Source organism: Prinia subflava, chromosome 1 (genome assembly GCF_021018805.1).
Source record: "Prinia subflava isolate CZ2003 ecotype Zambia chromosome 1, Cam_Psub_1.2, whole genome shotgun sequence".
Taxonomy (NCBI): domain Eukaryota; kingdom Metazoa; phylum Chordata; class Aves; order Passeriformes; family Cisticolidae; genus Prinia; species Prinia subflava.
The window spans coordinates 143,883,097-143,910,249 of record NC_086247.1 but is presented as its reverse complement, the minus strand read 5'-3'; the positions used below and the strand labels follow the sequence as shown (position 1 = coordinate 143,910,249).

The 27,153-nt window shown below is 40.2% G+C and overlaps 1 protein-coding gene across 5 annotated transcripts in view; it reads right to left on the bottom strand.

Moving 5' to 3' along the window:
• The window catches only part of DIP2C (disco interacting protein 2 homolog C), a 308,853-nt gene that overhangs the window by 114,747 nt on the left and 166,953 nt on the right, over nucleotides 1-27,153 (bottom strand). For all 5 annotated transcript variants that reach the window (XM_063415559.1, XM_063415579.1, XM_063415569.1 and 2 more), the window contains 3 exons: nucleotides 19,421-19,531; nucleotides 2,320-2,445; nucleotides 1,280-1,489 (listed from right to left, as the gene is read on the bottom strand). In XM_063415559.1, the coding sequence (XP_063271629.1) occupies nucleotides 1,280-1,489; nucleotides 2,320-2,445; nucleotides 19,421-19,531 (447 nt within the window). The remainder of the gene's footprint in view (nucleotides 1-1,279; nucleotides 1,490-2,319; nucleotides 2,446-19,420; nucleotides 19,532-27,153) is intronic.

Below are 27,153 nucleotides of genomic sequence, written 5' to 3'. Positions count from 1 at the left end.
TATTTAAAGCCACATTAAGACTTTGTGTGTGAGTAATGCAACCTTTCAGAGTTCGGATAAATTTAATTCTCTATGCTATAATTTCCTGTAGCATTTCAAGATGAAGTCACAGAAAATAATCAAATGCAATGATTAATGTGTTCCCAATGTATGTGTTTCTAAAACAAGGTTCTAAGCATTCATTTAGCATGAATTTATGAATACAATACAAGTTCTTCTCCTGACTGCAATTCAGCAGTTCCAGATCATGATGAGAGGATTACTGAAAATACAGGTGTTACATCAAGCTATATGCAAAGCAAAAATCAAGGAATATGTGCTCCCATTCCAGCACATAAAATCAGGAACACTGAAGATGCTTTCATGTACCTCATTACATATACTTGAAAAGGAAATATCAGTTGAGGAACAGTCACACAAACTGTAGTAAGACAATAGTAAGATTGCTTTATCTGTTCCAACAAAGACTGCAAGAGATTTTCAGTGAGAGTCCAAAATACACACCCCAGCAAGAACATACCCAAAACAAAGGCCTTGTATGATAAGCAGCTGAAGAGTGAATGGAAACCAAGCCTTGATTTCCACATAACCAATCAAAATGCTGCCTCATGTTAATAAAGACCAGTGTCAGTGGCACAACATTTAGAAATCGTGTCTGTGAAGCTTAGCCCTAATGGAAAGAAAGCTGTGACTTCCTAGGATCTTTTCAAAGGAAATAAACAAGCTATTAATAATAACAGCTCCCTTCTCTGAAGCTATGTAATGGTCTCTCCCACAGAGTATAATCGCCAGATATCCCAGTTCAAGTATTCTAAATTCAATTAAGGGCAGAAAAAATATGTTTAAGAGGACTACTGTTAACAGAATTATCAAAAATCATTCAAGCTATGTAATTAAAGTGGTGTAGCAGTGGGGGAAACTCATATGCAAGCAATCCCTAATGATGCATGCACTGATTTTCTTTACTGATGAATCCTACAGAGACCTTTATAGTGCTAAGTAATGGAAGTCATGCAACTGCACATTTTAAGGCACTTGGTAACCAATAGCTAGACCCTATTTGCCACAACCTAAGCTTACCCCCAAACTAAACTGCTATTTTTTCCCCTCCTGAAACAGGAACGTAGGACTATCTCTCCATATAATAGACATAAATATTAAAAAGCAAAGAAGCACAAAGTCTTAAAAAGACTTTTGTATGACTTCATATAGCATCAGCTGAATGTGAGAGTCAAAATTCATGTTAAACTGGACACACTCAACACATCTGTATACTGACCTATATGTGTTTGAGCCATAACATCAGCTAGTCTGTGTGCAGCACCACTGCCTCCACTTTGTGTTGAGGAGGAGGAGGTGGTTGATGTGGTAGAGCCGTGGATCGCTTGACTGATCCAGTGTTCCATGTTTATACTCCCCTGGCTGGAGGTGGGAGTTCCCTGGGAGTCGCCCTGTACGGAGCCTTCGTCTTCTGAACCAGAAGAAGTATCTAGTAATTAAAAACAGCTTGTTAACTTGCAGTGCTTCGGGGTTTTCTTAATAGAAATAACTCATATTCGTATCAAACACCTCAAGAAAGTGACATTAAGAAAATCTCAGGAAGGTAGGCAAATATAATGAGAAAATGCAGTACTGAAAGCCCTGAAACTAAACCAGTTGCTAACTATGCACCTCTCCTGCTCTAAGGTCATGGCATGTGTATTATTGCACCAAAAAAACCCAGATAATTAAAGTCTTCCTTTATAATGTTAAACACAGAATCTTCTGAACATCTCCAGCTAGAAGAGAATATAAAAAAAACTTTCCCAAGCTCACTCCACAAAGTCTGTGAGACACTTTTCCAATTGTACAAAGTCCAATACTCAGTGAATGGGAGTCTCAGCCAGATTCAGTGAGTATGAGAAGCATGAGATATGGGGTATTTTCACAGTCTAGTAGATAAAAGAGCAGATAAGGAATTTTCAATTTCCTTGAAAGGAATGGCATGACTAATTGCTAAGACAATGTTAGGGAATAATACATTGTTAGGGAATAAACCAGAAAAGAGAAAGGAAGTTAGACTATCATAAAATATGACAAGCAGGCCACAGTTAAGTCCTTGGAAGCCCAAAAGGAAATGCAAGCTAAGGTATCACCAAGGGCAAAGCAATCCCTGTTGACTTTTCCACTACTCAGTTCACCTTCTCTTCAAACATAACTCAGTTAAGCTTGGTGTGCATCAGAAGACATGTCCATTGCTATCTATGATGACAGAGTAGCAGTTCACAGCAACACAAAGAACCATTTTTAAAATTCTCATAAAAACAGAGAGATACTCACCTGGAGGCGTGTAGGCATCCATTGATGTTTGCACCACCAATGAACGTCGCTTTGAGGGCATGGGGACTGCCATTTTCCTTTCTTTATGTTTAGCAAGGGCTGCCTGCACTGCTTCTGTGTGGACATCTGGAAGGAAAGAGGTTTGAAGCCAGAGTTAGACAGAAAGGAGCTGTTCTTTGTGCAGCCAGCACACCTGGCACAGATACACACACGTGCCAGCAGGGCTGACAAGGCACATCCCGAGATGGGAGGCCAGGAACACGCGGGATCTCGGAGGAACTGCAGGAGTTCTCATCACTGCAGAAAAAGTAGCCACAGAGAAAAGTGCTGTACTAACAAACAAGCCCTTTGAGCTGTATGATACTCCCAAACAGTGCTGCAGTATTTGAAGAGCAGAAACATCACTTCCCCAGAGCAAACCTCTGTTTAACAGGAGCTGTTACTTCAGTGACCACTGTTGTTTTCAGTGAAACTGTGGTGTATTAACACTGCCCATTTTTTAAATGCATAAGGTTTCCAATTTACACAAAAGTCACACAAAATAAGTGAACAAGAACATTTGCTTGAAGGGTAAAAGGTATGTAAAATGCCTCAACAGAAATAACAACAGGTCCCTCATTCCCAAATGCATCTCCTGCCACTGTCACTTGGCATTATTCACAGAGAAATAAATACTATGTAGGGCTGGCCTGAGGTGAAATGAGGAATAAAAACACCCTAAGCACAGATCTGGTGCTACACACAGCTCACACCAGCCCATTCCTCAGTACCCAGCAGATCCCTTCTCCTTGAGGTGAAAGCTTCTCTACCTTTCCCATGTATTTATAGCTGCCTGCCTCCCAAAGTTTGAAAAAGGTCATTTATCATGTCTAGAAGATGTGAGTGACTTTTTGATACCTTTGATTTGTTTTATGCACCATTTTTTAATTACTACCATAACTACATATTGAAGTAAGTTTGCCTTTAGTTTACTGCCTTGCACTGTTTGTCTGCATATTTCTATGGATTTGGGACAAGACTCACATAAGCTGAATGTATGCAAAAGATGTGGCAGCCAACAGGAGTTCCTTGTGTGTAAAGAAGAATTCTTGCCACGTATATTGACCATCTGACATCTTGCCTTTTAACCAGTTGTCAGTGGTGAGCTGTAGAAAGTACAGCAATTTGTGTGCATGGTTTAGGTGTTCCCATTTGTGGATAAGGAGCACAGTGAATCAGGTCTAATCCAGAGTGATGCCACTTCTGCTGCATCTCTTGGGACATCACCCTCACAGGCTGGGTTGGCAGGATGCTGTCATTATCCTACTCCTGTATGGATGTGGAGGCAGCTCTTAATAGGCCATGTGCTCCAAGAAAAGCAACAGGAAAGAGAAGAGTGTGTGTTTGTGTGTACATCTATATATCTATATATCTATATATCTATATATCTATATATCTATATATATATATATATATCTACCCCTTCTCTATTTAAAGAAGTGTTGGTTGAATCACATTTATGTAAGTAATTTGTGAGTAACAACCTGGAAGGATGACTAGGATCATTAGATGATAAGCTGCTGATAAGCTGCAGTGCCTCATTTCCAATAATGGTGTTTCCTATCTTCTGCCAGGGTTTAAGCAGCTCTCAGTAGAAGCATAACAGGAAAGAGTAAGAAAATTACATTATCAGCTGCTTCTGTGTTTTCTTTTCTAGTTTTTTTAATCATGAAGAGGGTGAGAATATCGGCAAAGAAAAGCCAAAAACAAAGCTGGAAAATCACTCTCAAAGAGAAAAAACCATGCAGCTAATGGACCAAAATGAAGGAAGATCAATGTTATCATCAACCCAGAGAACAATTTCTCTCCTGTCATTATTTTTAAACAGAAAGTTTAAGGTCTTCCTTATAATTAAAAACTGACAAAAAGTTTATGTGAAAAGTATCAGAAAAATTATATGAAAAGCATCAGACTATGAAAATAAAAAATGTCTTACCTAACAGCATGACCCCAAGATAAATTCCTATCTGTTCACTTCACACTAATGTCAATAAGGTACACAGGACTGAACACGCTCCCTAATAGTTTCTTATCTGTTAAAGAGGGAAAATTCTTGGTTTTCCTTCAAACGATAGTAATTAGATATCAAATAGTAAAAAAAAAGAGCTTTCCCTTTAAAAAAGTTCAACAAACCAACACTCTAGAACAATTTTTTGAAAAAAAAATCAATTTTTTGGAAGAAAAAGAATTTGCTTTCAACACAGGAGGGATTATTTGTATATTATTGTATATAGGATTGTTTTTTAACTGTGTCAGGAGGGAGAAGAAATTCTGCTAAAATTTTTAAAGAAGGACAGCTGACAGAAAATCATTAAAATGTTTAGTGACAGCTGGGCGCTGAATCAGAATTTGTGAATTCTTTGATTTCTTCTTTGATGCTCTTTTGATATAAGAAGGTAGACTCATCAGCTTAATTAAAAACACTCTGCAGGGTTTTCATTTTCAAATAAGTCCACAGGAGTCCAAGAATTGTTGTTTTCTTAATAAGGCACATTCTTGATATGTTTATTTGTAATGGGCCCCCACAGAATAAACCACTATAGATTGCTAAAAAAAACCAAACCCAAAATCTCACAGGAAAGTAAAACAATGTCACAGATGAGAAACTCTGAATAAACAAGAGGGAAGCTGACTGGGAAGAAGGAACATGCACACCTGCTCCCAGCCCAAACTGCAAGCTCAAATATTTTGAAGGCATTACTCAGACTATGGAGGCAACCAAAAAATCCTGGTACACATGTCTAGAAAATGCTGAGGACAGATAATCCAGAGATGGTCCAGGGAGTATCAACAAGAGTTTACAGGGTTTTAGGGTGAGAGAAATAAAATGCAGCATAAACAGTCGAGCTTGGGTAAAAAACTTTTCCCCATTGTTCTCTCTCAGGAATAAAACTCTTGGCTAAACAAAGTTCCTCTCGGCATATAAAGAATGGCTAAGGATTAGGTGGAGAATGAATAACAGCCTAAAAAGATTGTATGGTCTTCCTTTTGAATGAAAGCCTGTTGGTGGGTTCTGAAGATGCTCTTAACCTGTCTGGACAGTCTTGTGCAGAGTGGGACTTGGTTAAGTTAATGAACAGCCTTCAAGCCCTGCATGCCTTGAGACCAAGACCCAAAGTACTGAGAAATCAGAGAGGTGAGGGAAGGCCAGACTGGTACTTCAGAACTGCACTTGAGAGCAACTCATGGGCTACAATATCTATGCTAGAAATAGTAAAGAGGTTTGTTCCCTGCAAATACCAGCTTCACATATGCACTTTGTATACACATACTTTGCTTTTCTCTAGGTTTTCTGGTCTACAAACCAATTTTGCTTATGTAGCGCAAGGAATGTTAACCAAAATGCAATTAGTAATCTCTTTTGTACTTTAGTGAAGCATGGATTTAAATCCAAGTTGCAATATACATTCATCACCAGTATCCCTGGTAATCTGCTTCTCATGAATTTGAACAGGAGTGTGGAAGCTCTTTACCTCAGTCAAATATGGGTTGTGGTGTTCATCATATTGTATATAATTCACTGCTTCCTCAAAGCTGTCCCTAACAGCTGCTGAAAAAATACAAGGAGACTTGCAACAGGAATTTATACAATAGGAACTGGATCTTTCTTGTTTGCTAAAGAAAGGATACAATATTTGTGATGCATATGTGCAAAGACATATCCCAGTTCCTTTGGGACAGGAAACTGCTATCCCCCCAAATCTCATCATCACAAAGCAGTTTGTATTCTCCACACACCACACGCAGCATCAGCAAGAACATCACATTAGAATTTCAAACCATCTCTGGTAGGGTGATGCCCCTGTCTTGCAGGTCTGACAAAAGTGTCTGAATTCCTTCTCAATCTACCCTGACATAATCAGACTAACTGAATTCATCATACTATGATTGAGTACTGCTATTAAACACAGATTTCTCTTTGTTAATTTTTCCTGAAGATTTTTTCTGAAAAAAAAAAGATCAAGTATGGATTTTGGTCCAGAAACAACACACAGAAAAATGCCAGCATTAAAAAAAAAACATGAAAAGAACACTTTTTCTGTCTTTCCTTATATTGCTTGCTGTAATTTCTCACCTACTATAAACTTCTGATACAGTTTCAAACAGAAATATACCTTGATGTAATTACACTCAAGTGTTCTGAGAAAGTCCTGTGTCTAAGTGGAAAAATGATGCTTTTAGGCAAAATGTTCTTTCATGTGACATTGTAACTACACTGTTATAGCTGATAAAATGACTCCAGATCCTGACCCTTCAAAGCTCTTCTGTAGGTAAAAAAGTCATTTTACTCTTTCCACCTGGCTCTTCCACAAGAATGTCTTAGTAGAAAATCTAGAGCAGAAAAATAGAGCAAAATATCATTACCTCTGTCTACAGCAGTAGGAACTAAGGCACAGTGACTTATCTGCTATTGTCCTCCACTGTTTTATCTTGGACAACCACACATTGAATCCAATTTGTGTGTTTGTACTCAAAGAATCAATAAATGGGAAAGAGCAAAGCAACAAGCTTGGGAAAGCTCACTTTTTAACTTGTGCTTGTTGCTTAACACCAATCAACCTGGTGTTCAGCATTCAACCTGACATATTTCTTATGGGCTGCAAACTGCAGACACAACAGCTCTGTCCCCAGTCTTTTCCCTGTTGCATTCAAGCATTTTTACTTGTTTATTATCTTCCTTTACTTTCTGTGACAGCATAGAAAGGGCAAGCATACTTTTGGGTATAAAGTCAGCAAGTGAAACAGAAAGGAAGTGGAACTGTAGAAAAAGCAGGTGGTAGAGAGAAAGTTTCCTTTCAAAGAGCTAATGATGTGTTATTATTCAAGAGATGAGGTCTCAAAACAAAGGGCAGAGAAATTAAAACTGGCATAGAGAATCAGAGTCTGCAAGTTCAGACTTCCAGACTGATGACCTACGGCTTTGGCCAATGAGCTCTATAACCAGAAACTATAGTGAATCTCAGCTGTTGCAAATTCCTCGTGCCATCAACAGAATGAATTGCCCAGCTTTCCTGGGAGGTGCTCTGCTCAGTGTAGTCACTCTTCTCATCTGGTTTATCTCATAACTTGGCACAACAGTGTGCTCCTGGCTTAACTGGAAAGGCTTAGAATAAAACACCACTAAAACAGACATTATTGCACAAAACCAGCTTGATATGGACACCTTTCTCAAATGGGGTGATTGAGTGACAGAAGATGTTAGGGAGATAGCTGTATTAACTCCTGATAGCTGGGCAGTGGTCAAAGGCCAAATAGTAATTCTCAGAAATGCAGAAATAAATACTGTTAATTTCAGACTGCTGATACTTTTGACTCTTTGTTTACTGGGCTCTTTAACCATTTATTCCATACACTGTCAATGACAGGAAATCTTTTTTGGGGGGAACACTACAAATTTTTATTTAGTAAGCAGTTCAGTAAGCTCTGGGATACTATAATCTCTTTGGAACTTCCATGAAGCCTTTTTTGGAGAACATACTTTCTCTCCTCCTTGCACAAATATATGCATACTTAGAACAAGTGGAGGCTTCCCTCTATGACAAGTTGCCCTCTCCTAGTCATTTCCTTTGGGGACGACAGTATGTATGATCCTTCTTGACTCAGCTGTCTCCACAAGCAAATCAGTCTTCTTTTCCTGAAGCAAGAAACAATTGTTGTGTGATGAACAAGGCCAGCCATTTCCTGCTCCACATATGGAGCCCTGCTGCAGCATCTCATGTTCCTCTACAGCTGCTAGAAGAGTGCTCTTACAACAGTGCATTCTCATTTGGCATGGAGCACAATCCTGACTCGCCCTACCCCTTACACCCCATGAACAGGGATGCCCCTTTCCTTACTTGGGCCACAGAGAGTATCCTTTAAAGCTCTGAATTGCAACTGAGACATTTGAAATATGCTGTAAATTCCTAGTTCTCCTAAAGAGCTTTGCAGCTTTTAGTAGAATGAACTTGCTCCCTTTTCTTCAAATGTTTTTTTTTAAAGAACAAAAACCCTATTCAACAAATTGTAGTTGCATTCTTCCTCAAGGTGGAGAGCTTATTAGGATTTTTCTTTCCCTACATAAGTTTAACTTGCCTCAGCAGCTTCCTGTATTCAATATTAGCTGCATTTGCTCCGTAGGCATGTCAAACACTCAAAATACTGTAAGCAAAGCAGTACCTCCTCAGAGATCAGGGATCTGGGTATGAGTTCTGCATGGATCACAGAACAGGGTACTCCTCCCATGGCAAGCAACACCTACATTAAAAAATTCCAAATTATAAAACTGTTCCTCACAGCCTTTGCATAAAATGCCTCAGCACACAAAAGAAAAACACTATCTTCTTTTGTACTTAAATCAAGTCTTGCAGTTGTGTGTCAAGTAGTTCTCCTGCATCTCATTTACCATGCAGCCCTGTCTCTTTTTAAGATAAGAAATTAGACTGGCTGTAGACAGGAGTTGTGCACTGGTAGAACCAAGATTTTAGAATCTGTCTCTGCCTCTGTTTCTAATAAAATATATTCCTTCTTCTGGTTTTGCTCACGTTTTCCATCTCCCAGGTATTATAAAGCCTTCATATGCAATCACCAGCTGTTTAAGAAACACAAATATGAAAAAACAAGCTGTTGCCTAATGGTTTCTGTACAGATGCAGAATTGCCTAACAGAGCCCCTATCATCTTCTGCAGCCTGGTTTGCCTGTTGTGAGGTAATGGTACTGCTTCCATCCCTCCTGTTATGGGAAGAATAAAACTGCCTGGAGACAAACCTAGTTGTGATCTGAACTCATCCATCTCTTCTGTTTCTTCCTTTTGGCTCATGTAATTCCTCTCATTCCTCTCCCCTGAGGTCTTTTTGTCATATTTTTTTTCTTCTTGTTCTGAGATAGCCATTGGAAACAATCTTTATTCCTTTGCATTAGTAGCCAATTCCTGGTAACATGATGGATGACACAACTGGGAGTAAGACAGGCCTAAGGACTGAGAAGGTTTAGACTCCTTGCTTGTTACAGGACAGCCCTCAAACAGAACTAACTCACTCAGAGAATGGCAGATTATAAGATCAAGAAGGCTGATGCTCTGCTCTAATGAGTTGAGAATGCCAAAGGATTTCTAATGAGAGGTTATTTAGGTACATATAGCACATAGTTATGTCTCGTTTATATTGCAGTAAAAGATCAGCCCTGAAGTCAGCCATTTAACAAAGAAGTAAAATCACAAATAAATCTCTGTCACAGGGAAGCAAGCATCTGTGATGGCATCAAGGAAAACAGCTGGAAGAACAGACAGAGGAGGCAATGGAAGCAAGGGCATTTTCTGCTGCATCGTCACATAGTGCAACAGAATAATCAAAACGATTTCTAGTTATTACAGGGAAACAGCTGATACTATAGAAAAATAGTATCATCAAAGGTGACTTCTGGCTGAAAATTCTGGATAAGACAATGATAAGTATAGCAATTGTGTGCTAAGTAATTATACAGAGAGAAGGTTGGTAATTGCTGTCTTACAGGAAACCAGTAGTTGAAAGCACAAAAGTTGCCTCTGAGTTTAATCAGACCTTTGTTAGAGCTACCATGGAAACAAAGGATACACTGAGAATTCCTAATAAGCAGCCTGTAAATAATCTGAATAGAGATAACTTGGTAGCTACATTTATTGGAAATGAAATCAGGATATACTAAATAGGGTGAAACATGGTACATGTGGTATTATCAGAACAGATTACAGTTGGGTTTTGCCTTTTGGTTGTCCTGGCCTGACACACTGAGTTATTGTCAGGCAGATACAGGGCAAGTGATTTCATAAAAATTGCTGTGTTCATCCAACACAGATCAGTCCCTTGGAAATCATCTCACCCCTGGGAAAGTGCAGGTGAGTCCATTTAATAACAGATCTTTGCTGGGGGCTGATGCTATAATAAAGCAGTCTCAGAATTCTCTCACAGTCTCACTGGGTATTAAGACAGGAAAGCACATGGCCCAAACAGTGTGACACCTAATTTCTCTCCATCATGAAGCAGGTGTGCTATTAATTCTGAAATATGGCATTCACAACAGTCAGCACATGACTGAATGCAAGAACAGCTGCTCTAAGATAACTCTCATTTATAACAGGGCTGTGGATGTTACTAACAGAAATAAACTGTGGCTTACCTTTCAAAAAACAACTTATGTGTGCAAGTTTCAGTCTTTGGGATATTTAAGCTGTATATATTAGGCCTCTGGCTTTACTGGGAACTGGGGATACATGGATATGCCAGGGAAACTTCTGCTGTCTTTTCATTAATTTGGGGCTGAATTATATTGATCTGTACCACTTTTTGGCAGTCAAAAGTCTGAAAAAGTAGAAAAGATGTGCAGTCCCATAACTGTGGGTAGAAGGAAGAGAGAAGCTGAACACGTGGCTGGGAGAGCTGTATGGGCAGACTGTGAAACACAGAGCTCACATGCTGGAAACAGGACACCAAAACAACAGACTCAACTCTCTCTGACTCCACTGCTGGTTTTGCTGGAAGGCATAGTTTTTACTAAAATTTGGATTCTTCAGGTATTATAATGAAGTTAATTTTAAAATGTTTTTCTCAAAACTCTGAGAGTTTTAAAATTGTGTTAACTCTACTCATAAGTGAAATAAAACCCCAACATGCAGGTCTCCCACTAATAATTTCCATCCCTCCATTTATTTATTATCCCATTTGTAATGCAATCTGGAAGTCAGCTTTGCACAGTGATCTCATCTCAGGCCCCCTTCCTGTTCAATCTGAATTAAACTAACTTTATATCTGTTTCTCTCCAGAGATCTTCAAATAATTTTTCTCAAGAGTTCTATACTTATCTTCATAAACTTTTTCTGCTGGGTCAAAAGCAAGGATGTGGTCATATAAATTATATATCTGCCAGCATTTTTCTTCAACTTCTTTTTTGTCCTGATTGTGCTGTAGCTTGAAATTTATAAGCAAGGTAAATCAGACAGGAGATTAATTAATTTCTGAATAAGCCTGTTTACAGACAGGTTAATGATTTCAAATTAACTTCTACATGTAACCCTCACTCACATTTAAGATTAAAATATTATTTGTTTTATGATCAGTCACATGAACTTTTACATGCTGTCCCATTGTAATACACAGCACATTAAACATATTTTTCTTTCTGCTCATTCTTTGGAGAAATGCTAAATGATGAGGGTTCAATGAAAATGATTCCTCACATCTTCCCATCCCATCCTTTAGCATGCACAACTCTCATAGTGTCAGTATAATTATTTTTTGTCAGTTCTGACAGGATTGCAGAGTGAGATCTTGAATGTCCTTTCAAAACTGCTAAATATATGTTACCTGTATATATGTTATATGTATATTTTCAAATCACCGTGAGGTAAGCTGTAAAGAGCTAAAGAGCTTACAGATGTCACCAACCTTTGGTAGGGTTCATGCACACACCTACCTCATGGTAAATGAGAACAAATACCTGGTGAGGCAGGTACTGAAGCTCCTAGAGCAGAGCAGCTCAGCTACCAAAGGTCTGGTGCCAGCATCTCGAGGACTTGGGTCTACAGGGAATGTTCTTTCATTCCTAAATATTGTATTTCAAATGATCCTCAAACCTGGCCTGGGATGATTTGTTCTGACAAATTTGTTCTGAAGTTTAACAGTTTCATGCTCAGTATAAATTGTTCTGTCTTTTCCCCTTTGAACCAGTGTGGGAAAGGTGGCTCAGGAGTTTGAGCTGTGAGAGGTGTAGTTTTGGCAGGACCTCCAAGTATCTCCTATTTTAAGATGTCTTTAGAAGAAGTGCTGAGTGCACTTGGAAAATCGCTGTTCCCTGCAGTGGTGGGATCTCTGGGGCAGGGGCTGGCAGCTCTCCAAGATTGGTGTACCAGACCAATTTTTTCTTTTTCACCTCTACCACCTAAAATATGGGGACAAAAAAAAATCACCACAAGAGTGTCAGAAGGGAGGTACTCCCCCAGGTGGGAGCGCAGGTACCACAACCACCCTACAGGCCGTACCCTTCCTCCATGCCACCATCTGAGAGCTGTTGATTCCACAAATGGCATTTCTCAAAACACTGCATTTCTCAGCTCCCAGCCCTGTGCTCACCTGCTGCTGTGCCTTTTAAAACCTGTCCATGAGTCCATGCAGTGCATGCGCTGTCATTTGCTGGTCTTACTTCTAGGACATCATGAACTCCCAGACACAGAAGCAGCACAATTTCATTTATGCTGCTACTTCCCACATCATTCCGAACATCTGGAAAACTCAGTTTTTAGAGCTCATTGGTCTCACTTTTCTTAAGTACTACACTTCTCCAAGCAGTGCTCTGGTCATCTTCAAGGCCTATTACAAAGCTCATGAGAAACAAGAGACTTAATAACCTTGGCCCAACCCATTTGTCCCATCCTTATCTAATCAGAGGAGAATTCTGGTGCAGTAGAAATTGTAGAGACACTATCTCATTCCTAACACATCCATGTGCCTTTGAATATATTACACCACATTCCCTAGCAATGAATGTTGCTCTTTTATAAAATTTTATTGGTGCACATTTTTTGTGTTATCCATTCTGGTGGTTTTAGGTGGGTTTTTATTACTGACAAGTGTGGAAACAGTAAAGGCCAGGTCCTGGCACACGAGAAGGAGCTCTGGTTTTCAGCATTGGGATGGGGAACTCAAGCTTCTTGCTTTTATCTAATCTAAAGGCCACAGGGAAAGGCTTTTGGAAAAATGAACTTGGAATGGACCTGATGTTTCAGTTCCTTGTTTGTTGATCACCCAGCTGAGGGAAGATAACACACTTGTTCTCCAGAAAGATGCTGAAGGTCTCTGAGGGAGAGTTGCTCTCTGAACCCCACGGACCATGACTGGCTGGGAAACAAAGAACTGGGGGAGATTTATGGTGACCAAGAAAACCATTTCTGATCCCAAGGACCTGCCCAGAGGCTCTGTCACCTGGCAGGGCCCCAGCAGCCGCTGCTGTACTGCACTGCAGCCTTTACGTGGCAGCAGAGCCCAGCTCAGCTCCGGCCACCACAGCCACAGGCAAGGGGCCAAGCTCCAGCAGCGCCGTCACCACGGGGCTGCTCTGTGGAGAGGCTTTCAAGCACCAAACCAGTTAAGAGCATTCTTCCAAAAGAAAGACAGCTGATATGATGGCATTTTAAATAATGGTGGAAGAAACATCAGGTCCTCCTCTGAGGGTTTTCAACGTTAGCTAGAGCAGAATGCAGCCACTGCTACCAGGAGGCAAACAGAGCCCTATGGAGGGACAGCAGCCTCTGGAAATCCCAGTCTCCAGGTAAATTAGCTCAACCACACAGCACGGCAGCAGAGGGAAAGCCAGGCTCTCCAGGCTGTCCCCTCGCCTACTCCACCACATAAATCCTATCTCCTTATCTCAACCCACCATTCCACATCCATGGATCTGCAGCTTCCAAAAGTACCTGAGAAACCTAATTTCTAAACAGCACTACCGAAAAAAAGCTGTATGAGCAACTGAGCTGCACCTCCATGCCCATTATGAACTCATCCTCAGTCTGTGCCTGGCTGTGCAGCCCCATCAGCAGAGATGGCCCGGTGCTGACATCCACTCTGCAGGCAGAGCCACCATTCCTCTGTCGAGCATTCCTGCCTGAAAATCCACGGAGGCCACAAAAGCCTCTTGGCAAAAGCCACTGATCCAGCCCACAGCACCATTTGGCTCCAATGTCATCTTGAGCCCCCAGATATTGTTATAGTACAAGCACCAGATAAGGAATGGCAGTTGCTAAGAGAAAAACATTGCCATGATCTACACTTGGCAAACCTTCCAAATACTGTTCCTAAATGAGTAAATACTAAGAGATTTTTTTTAAATCAGTAGTAAATAAATCAAGGAATGCTTTTGGATTAATATCAGCTAAACTATTTGCTACATTTGTATAAAATAATATTGTTTAACCCTGCACTAATTCAGTTACTATACTTTATAGCATTTTCTATTTCTTTAGACATCTGAAAAACTATCAAAGCTGACATCTTGAAACATAGTGGTTTCAGACTTCCTTCCTGTATAAAAAGAAGCAGCCAGGAAGTTTTAAACCTTTTTGGTTTTAAAGAATTAGACTACATTTCCAGAGTAGGCTGAATTCTAAAATTCAATTATCTTGAAACAAACACTATCCCAGGAACATTTAGGGGATAAAATAGAGTACACAAATGCAAGTGTTGATTTTATTTAGACTATAACATCATAGAAAGTAGGTTTTCAAAATGATAGTGCTGAAAATTCAGTTACAATATCAACGAAATAATAATAATAATAAAAGATTGAGGTAAAGAAACAGGTAGGGAATAAAAATGTCATAGTCTGTCATTTTGCATAATACAAGAAAATAAGTTGAAGGTGATATTAGGGACAGCAATGATTTTGAGTCTCCAAAGAGAGTTCATTAAACAATCTTTGCTGACATCTAAATCCACATAAAAAGCAAAGGCATGGAAGGAGAACTGGATGACTTTCAGAATATTAGACTTCCAATTAGGAAAACCTTCCCAAGAAGAGACAGAAAAGGACTTTGATCAGAGTTGGAATGGGAGATTTATTTGTAGACGTTAATTGAAATAAACTGTGCAAAAACACTAAGGAAAGGAAATGGTTTCCTAAATGTGAATTCCTTATTGGTTAAAAAGTGTGTATTCATTTTCTTTTGGGCTTTTTCCAAGTAGATGTGCCAAATATGATAACAAACACTCAATCTGGGTAACAGCTAGGATCTAACAATCACAATGTGATCAGAGCAGAGATGCTGAAGTATTAAGCACAGCAAAACAACAAGCCAAAGGTTTCTACCTGAAGCAAATCTAAATCTGAAAACATGATAACCAGAATGAAATCTGACTTGCAAGTTTGCAAACTACAGTAATTTGAGTAATTAAGAGACCAAGAAAGAAACAGACTTCTGATCTCTGATCTCACAGGGGCAATACATAAAAGGGGAGGACATACTTCAGGGTTGGCTGGTTGTTTTTTTTTTTCAGGGTGGAACATTGCACTGTATCTTAACAAAACTTCTCTTAAAGTAAATTTGAGGATGATCTGATGACTTTTAAAAACTGAAATGTACACTTACATTTACTTTCACTGGCATTTGCTACATTTGGTTTTCCTTTGAGTGAGTGAAGATGCAGGAGTTGCTCAAACCAGTTTGCTGGAGAGCTTGGTGCCTTGCTGAGGAGTCATGCTATACAGCAACCAAACTAGGAATTCAAAGCCCTGCCAGAAGTCCCCAAAATACTATCAAGCTCTTCAGTTTTAACACTGAGGACATTTTCAGAGCATCAAGATCAGAATTTATAGTATAGTCCTGATCCTTCTAAAGTGAGACTCCTGCCCTAATAACAGCTCTTTACTCTGAATTCCTTACTTTTCTCCTCAGCAACAAAGTTTGTTTTTTATTATTTATAAATATGTATAATTACAACTTGGCCCATCCCTAAGACAAGACCTCACGTACCATTTCACTGAACAAATGCCTTCCTTTTAAGGCAGAAGACAGCAACTGAACAGCAACACCAACTCAGAGCACTCCTGGGGTCTCAGAAGAGGCACACAATGAAGATATGCAGGATGTCTCCTTTTGCTCATCCCCAAATTGACTCAATGTCTTCTTTTACAAATGGCAAACATAGCTCAAGCAAGCAACTTTCGACTCATGGTCAAATGCATATTTTTTAACAGAACAGCTCTGGCGAGTCACAGCTTGGAGATTTGAGGACCATGTGTTGAACGCCCACAAATTATACAAGTTCAGGAATAGTATTTTTTTACCTATTTAAAAACACTGGGTAGAAATCAGACCATTTATAGTGTAATGTTGGAGAAGCTTCTAGGACTTTATATATCAAGGAATTATTACGCAGATACCACAACCATTATTCAACAAAAAATTGGCAACATCTACAGTATGAACCCAGGGTTTCTGAAGGGAGGAGGGAGTTTTAAAAATTTATCAGAATGGTCTGGACACACATGAACTTTCTCTGCCACATTTATCATTTAATTTTCCTTTAAATGGGACTGCCAAGCTCTTTGACTAATGGAATGAACCAGAGATATGCTACAAAAGGTTTAATAAGGAGTTCTCCACGATTTTCCATTTGTGTCAGCACAATGAGTCTGACTGCATCCAGCAAGAGGCATCTCTCAAAAACAATCCAGAGCTTCCACAGTCACATTTACTCTCTTCAAGATCCTCCATAACCTGATGGAAGCCTCTGGCTTCTGACTCTCAGCTCACCAGGGTCTCTCTGCCACAAATGCTGGTGGTGCTGCTGTCTGTGGCTCCCTAATTCCCAGCTGCAAGAGAGGCAGCACCAGCTGAACCAGTCCCTGGCCTCAGGCTGCCATCTGAGAAGGATGCTCACACTGCAGCAGCCAGCCCCTGAAGCAGTTCAAACAACAACTGAGCACACCTATCCTCCATCATGGAAATGTGTTGTGCATGCAGTTTACATCTTTAAAGGTAAGAGCAAAGGAGTTTCAGAGCTCTCTTTTCCTTTATGGAGTCACAGAACCGTTAAGGTTGGAAAAGAGAACATTATCGAGACCAGCCATTAACCCCACATACCGTGTTCACTACTCAACCCCATCCTCAAGCCTTTTGAACACTTTCAGGGACTGTCATTCCCCCTTTTCCCTGGACAGCCTGTTCCAGTAGTTGCCAACTCTTCTGCTGAAGAATTTTTTTTCCTAATACCCAACCTAAATCTCCCCTGGCACAACTCGAGGCCATTTTGTCTTGTCCTATCTCTTGTCACTTGTGAAGGGAGGCTGAACTCCACCTGTTTCCAGTTTCCTTTCAGGGAGTTGTACAGAGTGATAAGGTCTCTCCAGAGCCTCCTTTTCTCTGGTGTAAATCCCTCCAGTTCCCTCAGCTGCTCCTCATAAGACTTGTGCTTCAGATCCTTTGCCATTTTCACTGCCCTTCTCTGGACACACTCCAGCACCTCAGTGTCTTTCTTGTTGTGAGAAGCCATTATAAACCAGTTTTAAACCAATCAATTCCTTCATTTCATGTTATATCTGGAGCAGCATCACGAAGAAAGTTGGATCCCATTCATTTGGAAATGAGTTATTACCCTTCTGTTCAGCTCTGAAATTAATTTTATCTTCCTTTAATCAGTGCTTCTATTTAGGGCATAATGATGTTCCCAACTTGCTATACTGCAAATTCAATATTTTTCTTGTAGTATTACAAAACTAGAATCAGTACAGTAAAATTCAGCTGTGCTACAGAACCCCAGACTGGAGTAGGTCAGCAGGAACCTCTGGAGACCATCCAGTCCAACTCCCTGCTCTAGGCAGTGTCATCTATGGCACACTGCTAGGGGCCATATCCAGTGGGGTTCTGAATAGCTCCAAGAATGGAGACACCACAACTTCTTTTGGTAACCTGTGCCAGTGCTCAACCTCTCTTAGAGAAAAAAAAGCTTTTTCTTATGCTTAAATCAAATTTTTCGTATTTGAATGAGTCTGACTGCATGCAGCAAGAGGCACCTCTCAAACACAATCCAGAGCCTCCACAGTCACATTTACTCTCCTCAAGACCCTCCATAACCTGATGGAAGCCTCTGGCTTCTGACTCTCAGCTCACCAGGGTCTCTCTGCCACAAATGCTGGTGAGTGCTGCTGTCTGTGGCTCCCTAATTCCCAGCTGCAAGAGAGGCAGCACCAGCTGAACCAGTCCCTGGCCTCAGGCTGCCATCTGAGAAGGATGCTCACACTGCAGCAGCCAGCCTCTGAAGCAGTTCAGACAACAGCTGAGCACACCTACCCTCCATCATGGAAAGGTGTTGTGCATGCAGTTTACACCTTTAAAGGTAGGAGTAGAGAAGTTTCAGAGCTGCCCAATGCTCAATGGCATTACACGTGTGGTATATCAACTGCTCCTTCCAATTTGGTATCACGTGCCAGTGTGTGAAGAGGGCTCTGTCTCCCCTGCCAAGTCACTAATGAAGCTGTTCAGGTGCACTGGAGCCAGCATTCTTTCCCTACAGTACCCATCAGAGACTGGTGTCCAGCTGGACTTTGTGTCACTGATCACAACTCTCTGAACTCAATTTCAGCCAATTTTCAGACCACCTCACTTATGTAATCCACATTTCACTGGTTTGTCAAGGAGCATGTTATGAGAGACACTGTCAAAAGCCTCACTAAAGTCAATGCATCCACCTTCCACTGCTCTTCCTTCAACCTCCAGGGAAGTCATCTCATTGTAGGTCAGTAGGCTGATCAAGCATGAATTGACCAACCTACTAAGAGAACTTTGTAATCCCTGCTGTCTACTCCCAAACACCACCTTGTCCTTCATATATTTAAAATGAGCTTCCAGCATTATTTGCTCTATCACCTGCTCAAGAGATCAAGAAGAGTCTGGCTGACCTCTAGTTTGCCAGAACCTATTTCTTGCTGTTCCTAGAGACAACAAAGAACCTTGCTTTCTCTCAGTCTGTGGAAACCTCCCCTGACTGATACAACTTTTTGAGGAGTTGAAAGTGGATTCACACTGGTAAGTGATGCATCCCCATCCCATCATGTCACACAGACTTCTACTCATTCAGTTTGTTCAAATATTCTCTGATGGAAAATAATTGTCCTGATTCTTCTTCACAGAGGGTAGGTTGTCATTGCTCAAGACCTTCCCACTGGTCTCAGATGCCTTGGTTTCCAGAACTCCAATATCATCAGCACAGACCAAGGCAAAGGATACATTAATTATCTTGGCCTTTTCCATGCCCTTGTCACCTCTCCTGCCCCATCCAGCAGTGGGACCATGTCTCCTCTACTCTTCCCTTTTTAGCTAATGTGCCTGTTGAAGGTCTGTTTGCAGCCCTTCACACTCACTGCCAGATCCAGCTCCAGATGTATTTTGGCTTTGTAACTCCACCCTCACCCACTTGTACAGTGTCTCTCTACTTGCACAATGAATGTTCCCCACATACAGCTACATGAGTTTGCAACAAACTTCTCTTTTAAAAAGTGAGGAGCAGAACAAGACATTTCAAATTTTCATTCCAGTTCTGTGTCTTCAGCCCCACTCACCCGATCTGTAGCGCTCATCCCGTGACCCTGAGGACCTGCGACGGTGATACCGAGAGGAAGAGGATGGAGTGACAGGAGTTCGACGTTCTTGTGGTAATGCCTGGTCCACCCCTGCATTAATGAAAACAAAGAAAAACAAAGAGCTCATTCTGACTGAATTTTGGAAGATCTATAGTGAGGAAGAGTTCAGCATACACTAGGAGTAGAAAATGAACATCCAGTGCCTAAAGCACGTCGTGTCAATTGGTTACACACTACTTGCCTCTGGTCAGATTTTCTGATGTGGTTACTTTCCTGGTTCTCTCTAAAAAACCTTTTTTCCAGGGTCATGGACAACATAGAAAGAGCAAACAGACAGTAAGCGTGGCATTTTTTATTTCTACAAACAGATGACTTATCATAAAGTAGTATTTAGGAAATATTTTAATGAGCTAATAAAGGCAGACACCATTGCAATGGATATTGAAACCTTCCTGCAAATTGGTTCCAAGGAAAACTTAGTGTGTATCATCTAAAACCTCATTGGGTTGGGTGGTATCAGCTGTGGCAACACAGTCCTAAACTGTGGAAACTAGTTCCTGTGGGAAGGAAACTATAGTAATACCTAAGGGAAATACAGTAACACCTATAGTCATTTTTAGCTACCAATGGTCAGAAAGCAAACAACAACTGCACCAAACCAGGCTGAAAATAGTAACCTGTTCCAGCAAAACAACAAAATAGCCTTGTAAACCTGCAACATTTGAGTATGCTGAGCCTAAACATGCAGTATTTTAAGATTCAAACCTTTTATTAATCCCTTTCCCATCGTGAATTTGCTTTTCCTTTAATAGTATTTTCTTGAAATATTCCCAACCTACAGTAATAATATAACATGATAATAATATAGCATGATATATAAACACTTCTAGAAATTGATGTTCTTTGACAGCTTCCAGTGAAGAGTGAAGGCAATGACTTAAGCAGGAGAGTTCAAACAAATGGGAAAAGAAAGCAAACCTGCATCTGTAATAATGGCATGATGTGGTGCCCTGCTCTCTCCCAGAGAAGAACCTGAGCAGACAAGCCCAGCTGATGCATTCAGACTGGAGCTAACAAAGCACAGGAGTACCTGACAAAATTAAATGGATTCTTTCCTATGATTTTTTGCCTTTAAGAAATAGTTACACACTATTTGTAACTGTAACAACAGAAAACAACCAGCCCCCTTTTCACTTAGGGCTCAAATGTAGGACTAATAACTTGAAACTGGATTCAACAAAACAATCCTTGGAAATATGCTCATATTTTTCAATTAAAACATAATGTAAAAAATCTCCACTACTATTTCTGAATGGTTCAATGCCAGCTTATTAGAGAAGGATAAGAGTTTACATTTGTGGAAACAAGAATTTTTGTGTAGACTACAGATCAACAGAAAATCCTGTGATTACTTCAATCATTCTCAGTTGGGTTCCAATGGACTCTTTAAAATGCATTTTTTGAAAAAAATAGTCATTGTATGCTTGCTCATTTCTTTGTGAAAATAAACTGCACTCCAAATCCAGTTTCTCTCTTAAATCTTTGGATTATCAGCAATGTCAAGTCTGCTTTGATTTTGTAGAGGAATGGCTGGTTGGCTTAAAAACATGCTTGGAGTAAAATCTCACAGGCGCCTAAAAGACAGAATGAATCCATAAATTTTCCTCTACTCAGATTGTGATTAATAATTCACTCTCTTAAATCAAATAAAATGTCTTCATTTAACTCCTCTGTCTCCACTCTATAGTACTGCATAATTTCACTTGCTCTCACTTCTCTTAATATTCTTTGAGTCAGGTGAACCTGACTTCTAAATCACTGAAATAATTAAAAGGAGTACTTTCTCCTCACTTTTATATATTGAAATAAATACTTTCTCCTCCCTTTTATATTCAGAATTTTTCCTTTTTTATTTGGTCACCCTGAAAATGAGCAATACATAGTTAATAATAAAACTAATTTTGACTGAAATTTTTCTAAAAATTGTGTTCCGGGCTGTTTGAGATGCTAAGCACCATTACTCACCTCAGTCCTTATCTACATTGTCAGGAGGGAAACAATTTCTGGAAATCACATATATTCACAAAAATCCACAAAAAACACACCCAAAAATTCTACCTAACACTGATGCTGTGTGACAGAGGTTTTGCTAAGAAAGCAGTGCCACATTTCCCATGGCAAGTGACTTGTGTAGGTCAATGGCATGTGGAGAAAAACAAAGAAAGATAATTGAGATGTTGCCACTGCAGTTCAACATCATGATAATACAGAAAATGGGGATTAACTGAATCTTCCAAACAATAAAACCACATGCAATAGGCTCTAGAAACATCTAGGGGAAATTAAATTGTGAGGAAATGCATCAGTTTCAGAGGTGCACCACTGCTGTAGGAGGGAGATCTTCCAGGTAGACCTGAAAGCCATTGGGCAAAATATGTTCAAGCCTGTGGCTTCCTGCTCCTGGCTCAGTGACTGTGAGACACTTCAAGTATCCCAGTCCCTTTTCTGCAGCTCTGGGCAGTACACAAACAACTTTTTCCAAGTATAAAATAAACAGTGCACACAATATAACATCAAACACTGACCCTGCCATGGCAGAAGAGAGCAGGACACCCAACTGGCCAGGCAGCATTCTGCCCACAGCACTCCCTGACACTGCCAAGGGCTCTTCCTCCTCCAGTGCACTATGGAGATCGTGTTTTTACTACAGATACATTAAGTGTCTCATCCAATCTTAAAAATGAGACACTTTAGCAAGTTTTATTTCCTTCTACTTTGTGTACATGTGTTAATTTTAGGTAAGTCAGTTCTGACCCAATAGGCAACGTGAAGTTTCTTCATACAGTCAGGAAAGAGGGAGTCCCAGCCCATCATCCTGCACCAGTAGTCATTTACGGCTATAGAAAACTAAATGAGAATATCAAAATGTGTTATGAGATCTGGGAGACCATTTGATGGCTTTACTTCTCATTTGCCCATATATATAAAAACAGAATAAACAGTGAACTTGATAACTCACTGATAACAGCCATTAAGATGAGGAAGTTAACTGTGTGCTAAAATACAAGGAGAAGCTCTGCATCAGCCAACTGTGGGACACCTCTTTTTGCATTATGTTCCTCTAGGGTGAAAAAACAGAAAGCACTGCCCCTCTTTGGAGAGACAGCAAGGAATTGGATGACAGTTCTCTACTGAAGGGGCTGGAGCAGGAATTAGCTGGATTGCCTGGACTCACATCCTGGCTTCCTGTGCACCCGCCGGCTCCCACGGCACCAGCAGTGGTGTGAGACAAAGGCACACAATAGTGAGAACCTACACACTGCCATTCCTGAGCCATGGTGGGAGTAAAAGCCATGCAGAATAATGAGTACCATGCAATCAGTGAAGTGTTGCCACAAGTAACAAAGCAGCATTAAACAGCCAAATTGTTCACCTCCATGAAGGCTCCAGCAGTTAAGTGCAGTAACAAGAATATATTTTTTTTTTCACTTCTACTTCTGAACATAACTAAATCCAAAAAATTGATAGCTTTCATAGCCAGCACAAGGGTCTGTGAGTTAAGTGCTAATGCTTGTTCAAGTGCAGCTTTGCCCAGACGGGTTTGTGAATTGGCGGCCTAATGGCTTGAGAATCCATACTTGGATCGATTCCTAAATTTAAGGAGGTGGCAAAGCAATGAATGGCTTTGCTAAGAGAAAGGACAGTGTCATGCCAGTGCCCTGTGCACAGACACATTCACAGTCACTGTCAAAGCAGCATAATTCTTAATAACACTGTGGTCTACCCCAGTCTTGCAGCTGAAGCAGGATTTTACCAGGTAAGCATGATTAGCACTTGTGATTGACTCTTTGCAAGCCATGAAGAATTTCAGGAAAATACATATGCCTGGAACACATTTATTTTATATTGAGGCTTAGAAATCCATGCTTCATGGTCATCACAATACACACAGGCATCAGCAGGTGCACTGGAGCAAACAAACATGTTCCTAATACAAGCTAAAGCTGCTAAGACATTTATATTTAGGTGTCTACAAGAAGGTGTTTAAACTAAGCTCCCATTATGAAAAACAGAGACCTAGACCAGAAGTCAGGATTCCAAACAAACGTGTCAAATTTCTTTGCAGATGTTGTAGACTGTGATACCCAGCTTGACCAGAATGGCATTGTCCCCTTGAAGTCCTGTTTTATGTGTGCTCGCTCTGTGCAGATGTCCCCAGTACCACAGAAAGTCCTGAACAGTATCAGACACCCATCTTCAGGCTACTCCATAAGCCCAGTGAAGCCTTGAGAGCTGTGCAAGTCAGTGGAGGTTTTGTCAGGATCTGTTTCGGAATAAACTGAAAAGCTCTTTGGGTTTCATCAACTGATTTAACTACATCTCTTCACAAAAGAATGGAAGCATAAATATAAGGTTCATAGGCAGACAACTTAATGCACATATATCAATCAACAAATCCTAATCTGCAAGCTGGATCCTGTCTTGACTTCATTTAGCTAAAAAATGCAAGAGCCTCAGTAAAGCTATTTAAGCAATACCACTGCAAGCTGGATAGCTTTATTTTTAAGTGCATGGAAGGTACAAAACTGTCAGCTGGAGGCAGGTTTCACCTCTTTTAAAATGTTTTTTACCCCTTCACCTCCTTGTTTCTCCTTTTTTATTACTTCTTTTTGCAGCTAAATTGCAACACTATGTGCTGCATAGCTGCAAACGCTGCACTGCCCTCTCCAACAGAGGACAATTATTTCCTTAATGACAGCTGACAAGCTGCTTTGATGTTATTCCTATGTCTGCCAAATTCTTGAATCTAAAAATATTTAAAAGGTGAAATGTCTAACTGACAAGAAATAGAAGGCATTCTTAGACTGAGGCTACATTTATTGTTCTAAAACTAACTACAATGTGTGCCCCCAGGAGAGAGAGCTGTAGGATAAACCAAACAACTCCAGGGCCAGTGGGAAAGAAGGCACACAGTGATTGCCGTGCAGTTTGAAGAAACAGTATTTATCTTCCCTTCACAGTATTTCCTGAGCTTCTATTCAATGGCTGATGGCTCAGCTTTAAAAGCAAAGCCAGGTATGAACACACAGTGTATTCTGTAAACATGCTAAATGTCACACCATCCCCATGGAACTCGTTACTTAGCATGGCATTTCACTCTTCCCATCAAATGCACAACCTAGTAATGAATTCACTGGATAAGCCAAGGGAGATTTAAAATGCAATAACCAAAGACATTCAGGAAAGTGGAGCCATGTCCTGCTAGATAAATCTGGAAAAATGTAATTTCTGATTAGATTTGTTTAATTAAAAGTTTTCCTTCACAGGTGAGCTCATTCTTGGTCTGACTTAAAACAATGCACATACTACAAATTTTCTGTCCTTATTACAATCTCAATTTTGCCTTCCAGCATTTCCTTGAAAGGTTTAGCTTTCAACTGAAGCTTGGCATGGATTTCATGGGATTTTTTTCTCTCCCTCTTTCCCTTATGATGGTGGACATCACCTTACAGCTCCAGTGCATGTGTGATGTTTGATTTCCATTTTCCTTTAGACAGCTTTAGTGTCCCATTTGAAGATTCTTTTCGGAGAATATGTAAAAGAAGACTATTCACAAACTAAACATATTCACAAATGGGCTGGTCAAATCACACTGCAGACAAATTCAGGCAGCATTGTGAATTCCAGCTGTTTCTCATTTTGACAGTGGCACCCAGCTCTTCAAATACCTCCACGGGCTCCACCTCCTCTGCTCTAGCAATGGTTAAGCTTTAAGACCCTCAATGGTGTTTTTCCTTTTTACCCTCTATTGTTCACCTCTGCCCTTATAAACCATCTTTCTTCACCCATTTGTCAGATTTTAGACCAACACTTTCATGTTTCCTCCTATGTTCTTTTATGTTCTGCAGATGGCCTCCAGGAACATCAACAGGTATCTCCTCAGAAATCTTCAAATTCTTTGAAAAAAAAAACAACTCTGATGTGTACTAAAAATATCCTCCTCCAAAAAACATCACACCAAGTGTTGAGAACACTACCTGCATGACTAATTGATTTCATCATGTACTTATTAGTGAAAAGTGAAGTAAGGTATTTTTTGCTCTGTTTGAACAAGGGTTAATATTATGATGTCTTGGTACAGGATAGAAAACAGATGCCATCAAAAACCAAAGAATTATAAAATGGTAACTGGACTCTCAGTCATGGTGGCAAAACCAAAACATCATATTTAAGTGATGGCCTCAAGGGGTACTTCTCAGACACTTTCAGTACTTCCTTTTTTATCCAAACTAAGCTCTGCAGGCATCCACCAATTCAAAAGCAAACTCTTATTTAAGCCCAAGACTTATTAGGCATTTGTCTGTGTGCTACAGTTCCTCATCTGTGAAACATCTGTCTGGGTTTCAGAGATGTGCCCACATGCTGTGTAATGCTCGTGCCCTTCAATGAGATCCATGCTCTCAACACACACTCTCTTTGGAATGCCCCATCATGGTAAGGTCTTTGAGGATTAGGAAGGCAGATGTGATAGGAATACTTGTCAGTATTAATAAAATCAATGCATGAGAGTATTTTTTTGCAGAAAGAAATTTTGTTTAAATATTCCCTTGCAATCTTTGCAATCCAAATAATGGAGCAATGCAAATAATGTCTGTGGAAGAAAAAATGAAATTGCAATCACCAAGTTTACTTGGAGTGCCTTAAGACTTAGCAGCAGAAATAGTTGAAAGCAAAGGCATGCACACATACACATAGAAAGTATGCAAATATATGCACAGTGAACAGATATATATTAATATATGTGTCACGCTAATAAGAGAGGCTATGGAAATTGGTTCCTGTAATTCTACAGAAAATTGCTTTTTCATAAGTCAAAGGGATCTTCTGCACAAATGTATTATCTTCTCTGCCCTGCATAGCTTGAAATGTTCCCAAGCTGGTGCTGTTGGGGCTCCAGCAGCAGGAGGTGCAGGGATCTGTCTCTAGGCATGTGAAAGGAGCAGCAGGTGCCTTTTAAGCACCACATCTCACAGATTTATTAACCATAATAAATAAAGCACTGATGACTGGCCCACATGGTTACACTACAAATAGAGCTACACTGGTGGTACCAATGATGGAAATTACAGAAAGCAATCTAGTGGAGACACAGCACTTGATTAAGAGAGAATGAACCACCCATGTCTAAGCTGTTAAAAGCAATGCTTAATTGATAACAACATTGTCTCTGTTCTGTGAATGAATAATCAAATTTCCTGGCAAAACACTGGAAGCAAATTGGGTAAAACCACACCTTATGGGGAATACAGGCAATTCTGTGGTTTTTTTTTTTAGGGAAGGTTTCTCTTTATAGTGTGCATGGAGTTGTCCATGTTATCTTACCCAGAACTGAATGATCAAATCAAGACAAAATTCAGTAAGTTATTCTGAAATAAATCCCTGCTTAAGTGGTTCCTTTAGCTCTTGGCTGTCATGGCTCCTCTACAGAGGCAGTAAGAGAAAGGTCACCACACAAGAGGGACTGGGATATATGTACAGATATAAAGGTCTGGATTCACTATTATTTTTAGATGTCTGACACAGGGGCATGAGACAGAAAGAAAATCTGCTCTGCACATAGAACATCTCCAGCTACAAACTCACATCCTGAGAAAGCATCTTGAGGAAACCAAGCTGTACTTTTGTCTCCCTGACTTAAAGCAGGTGGGGAT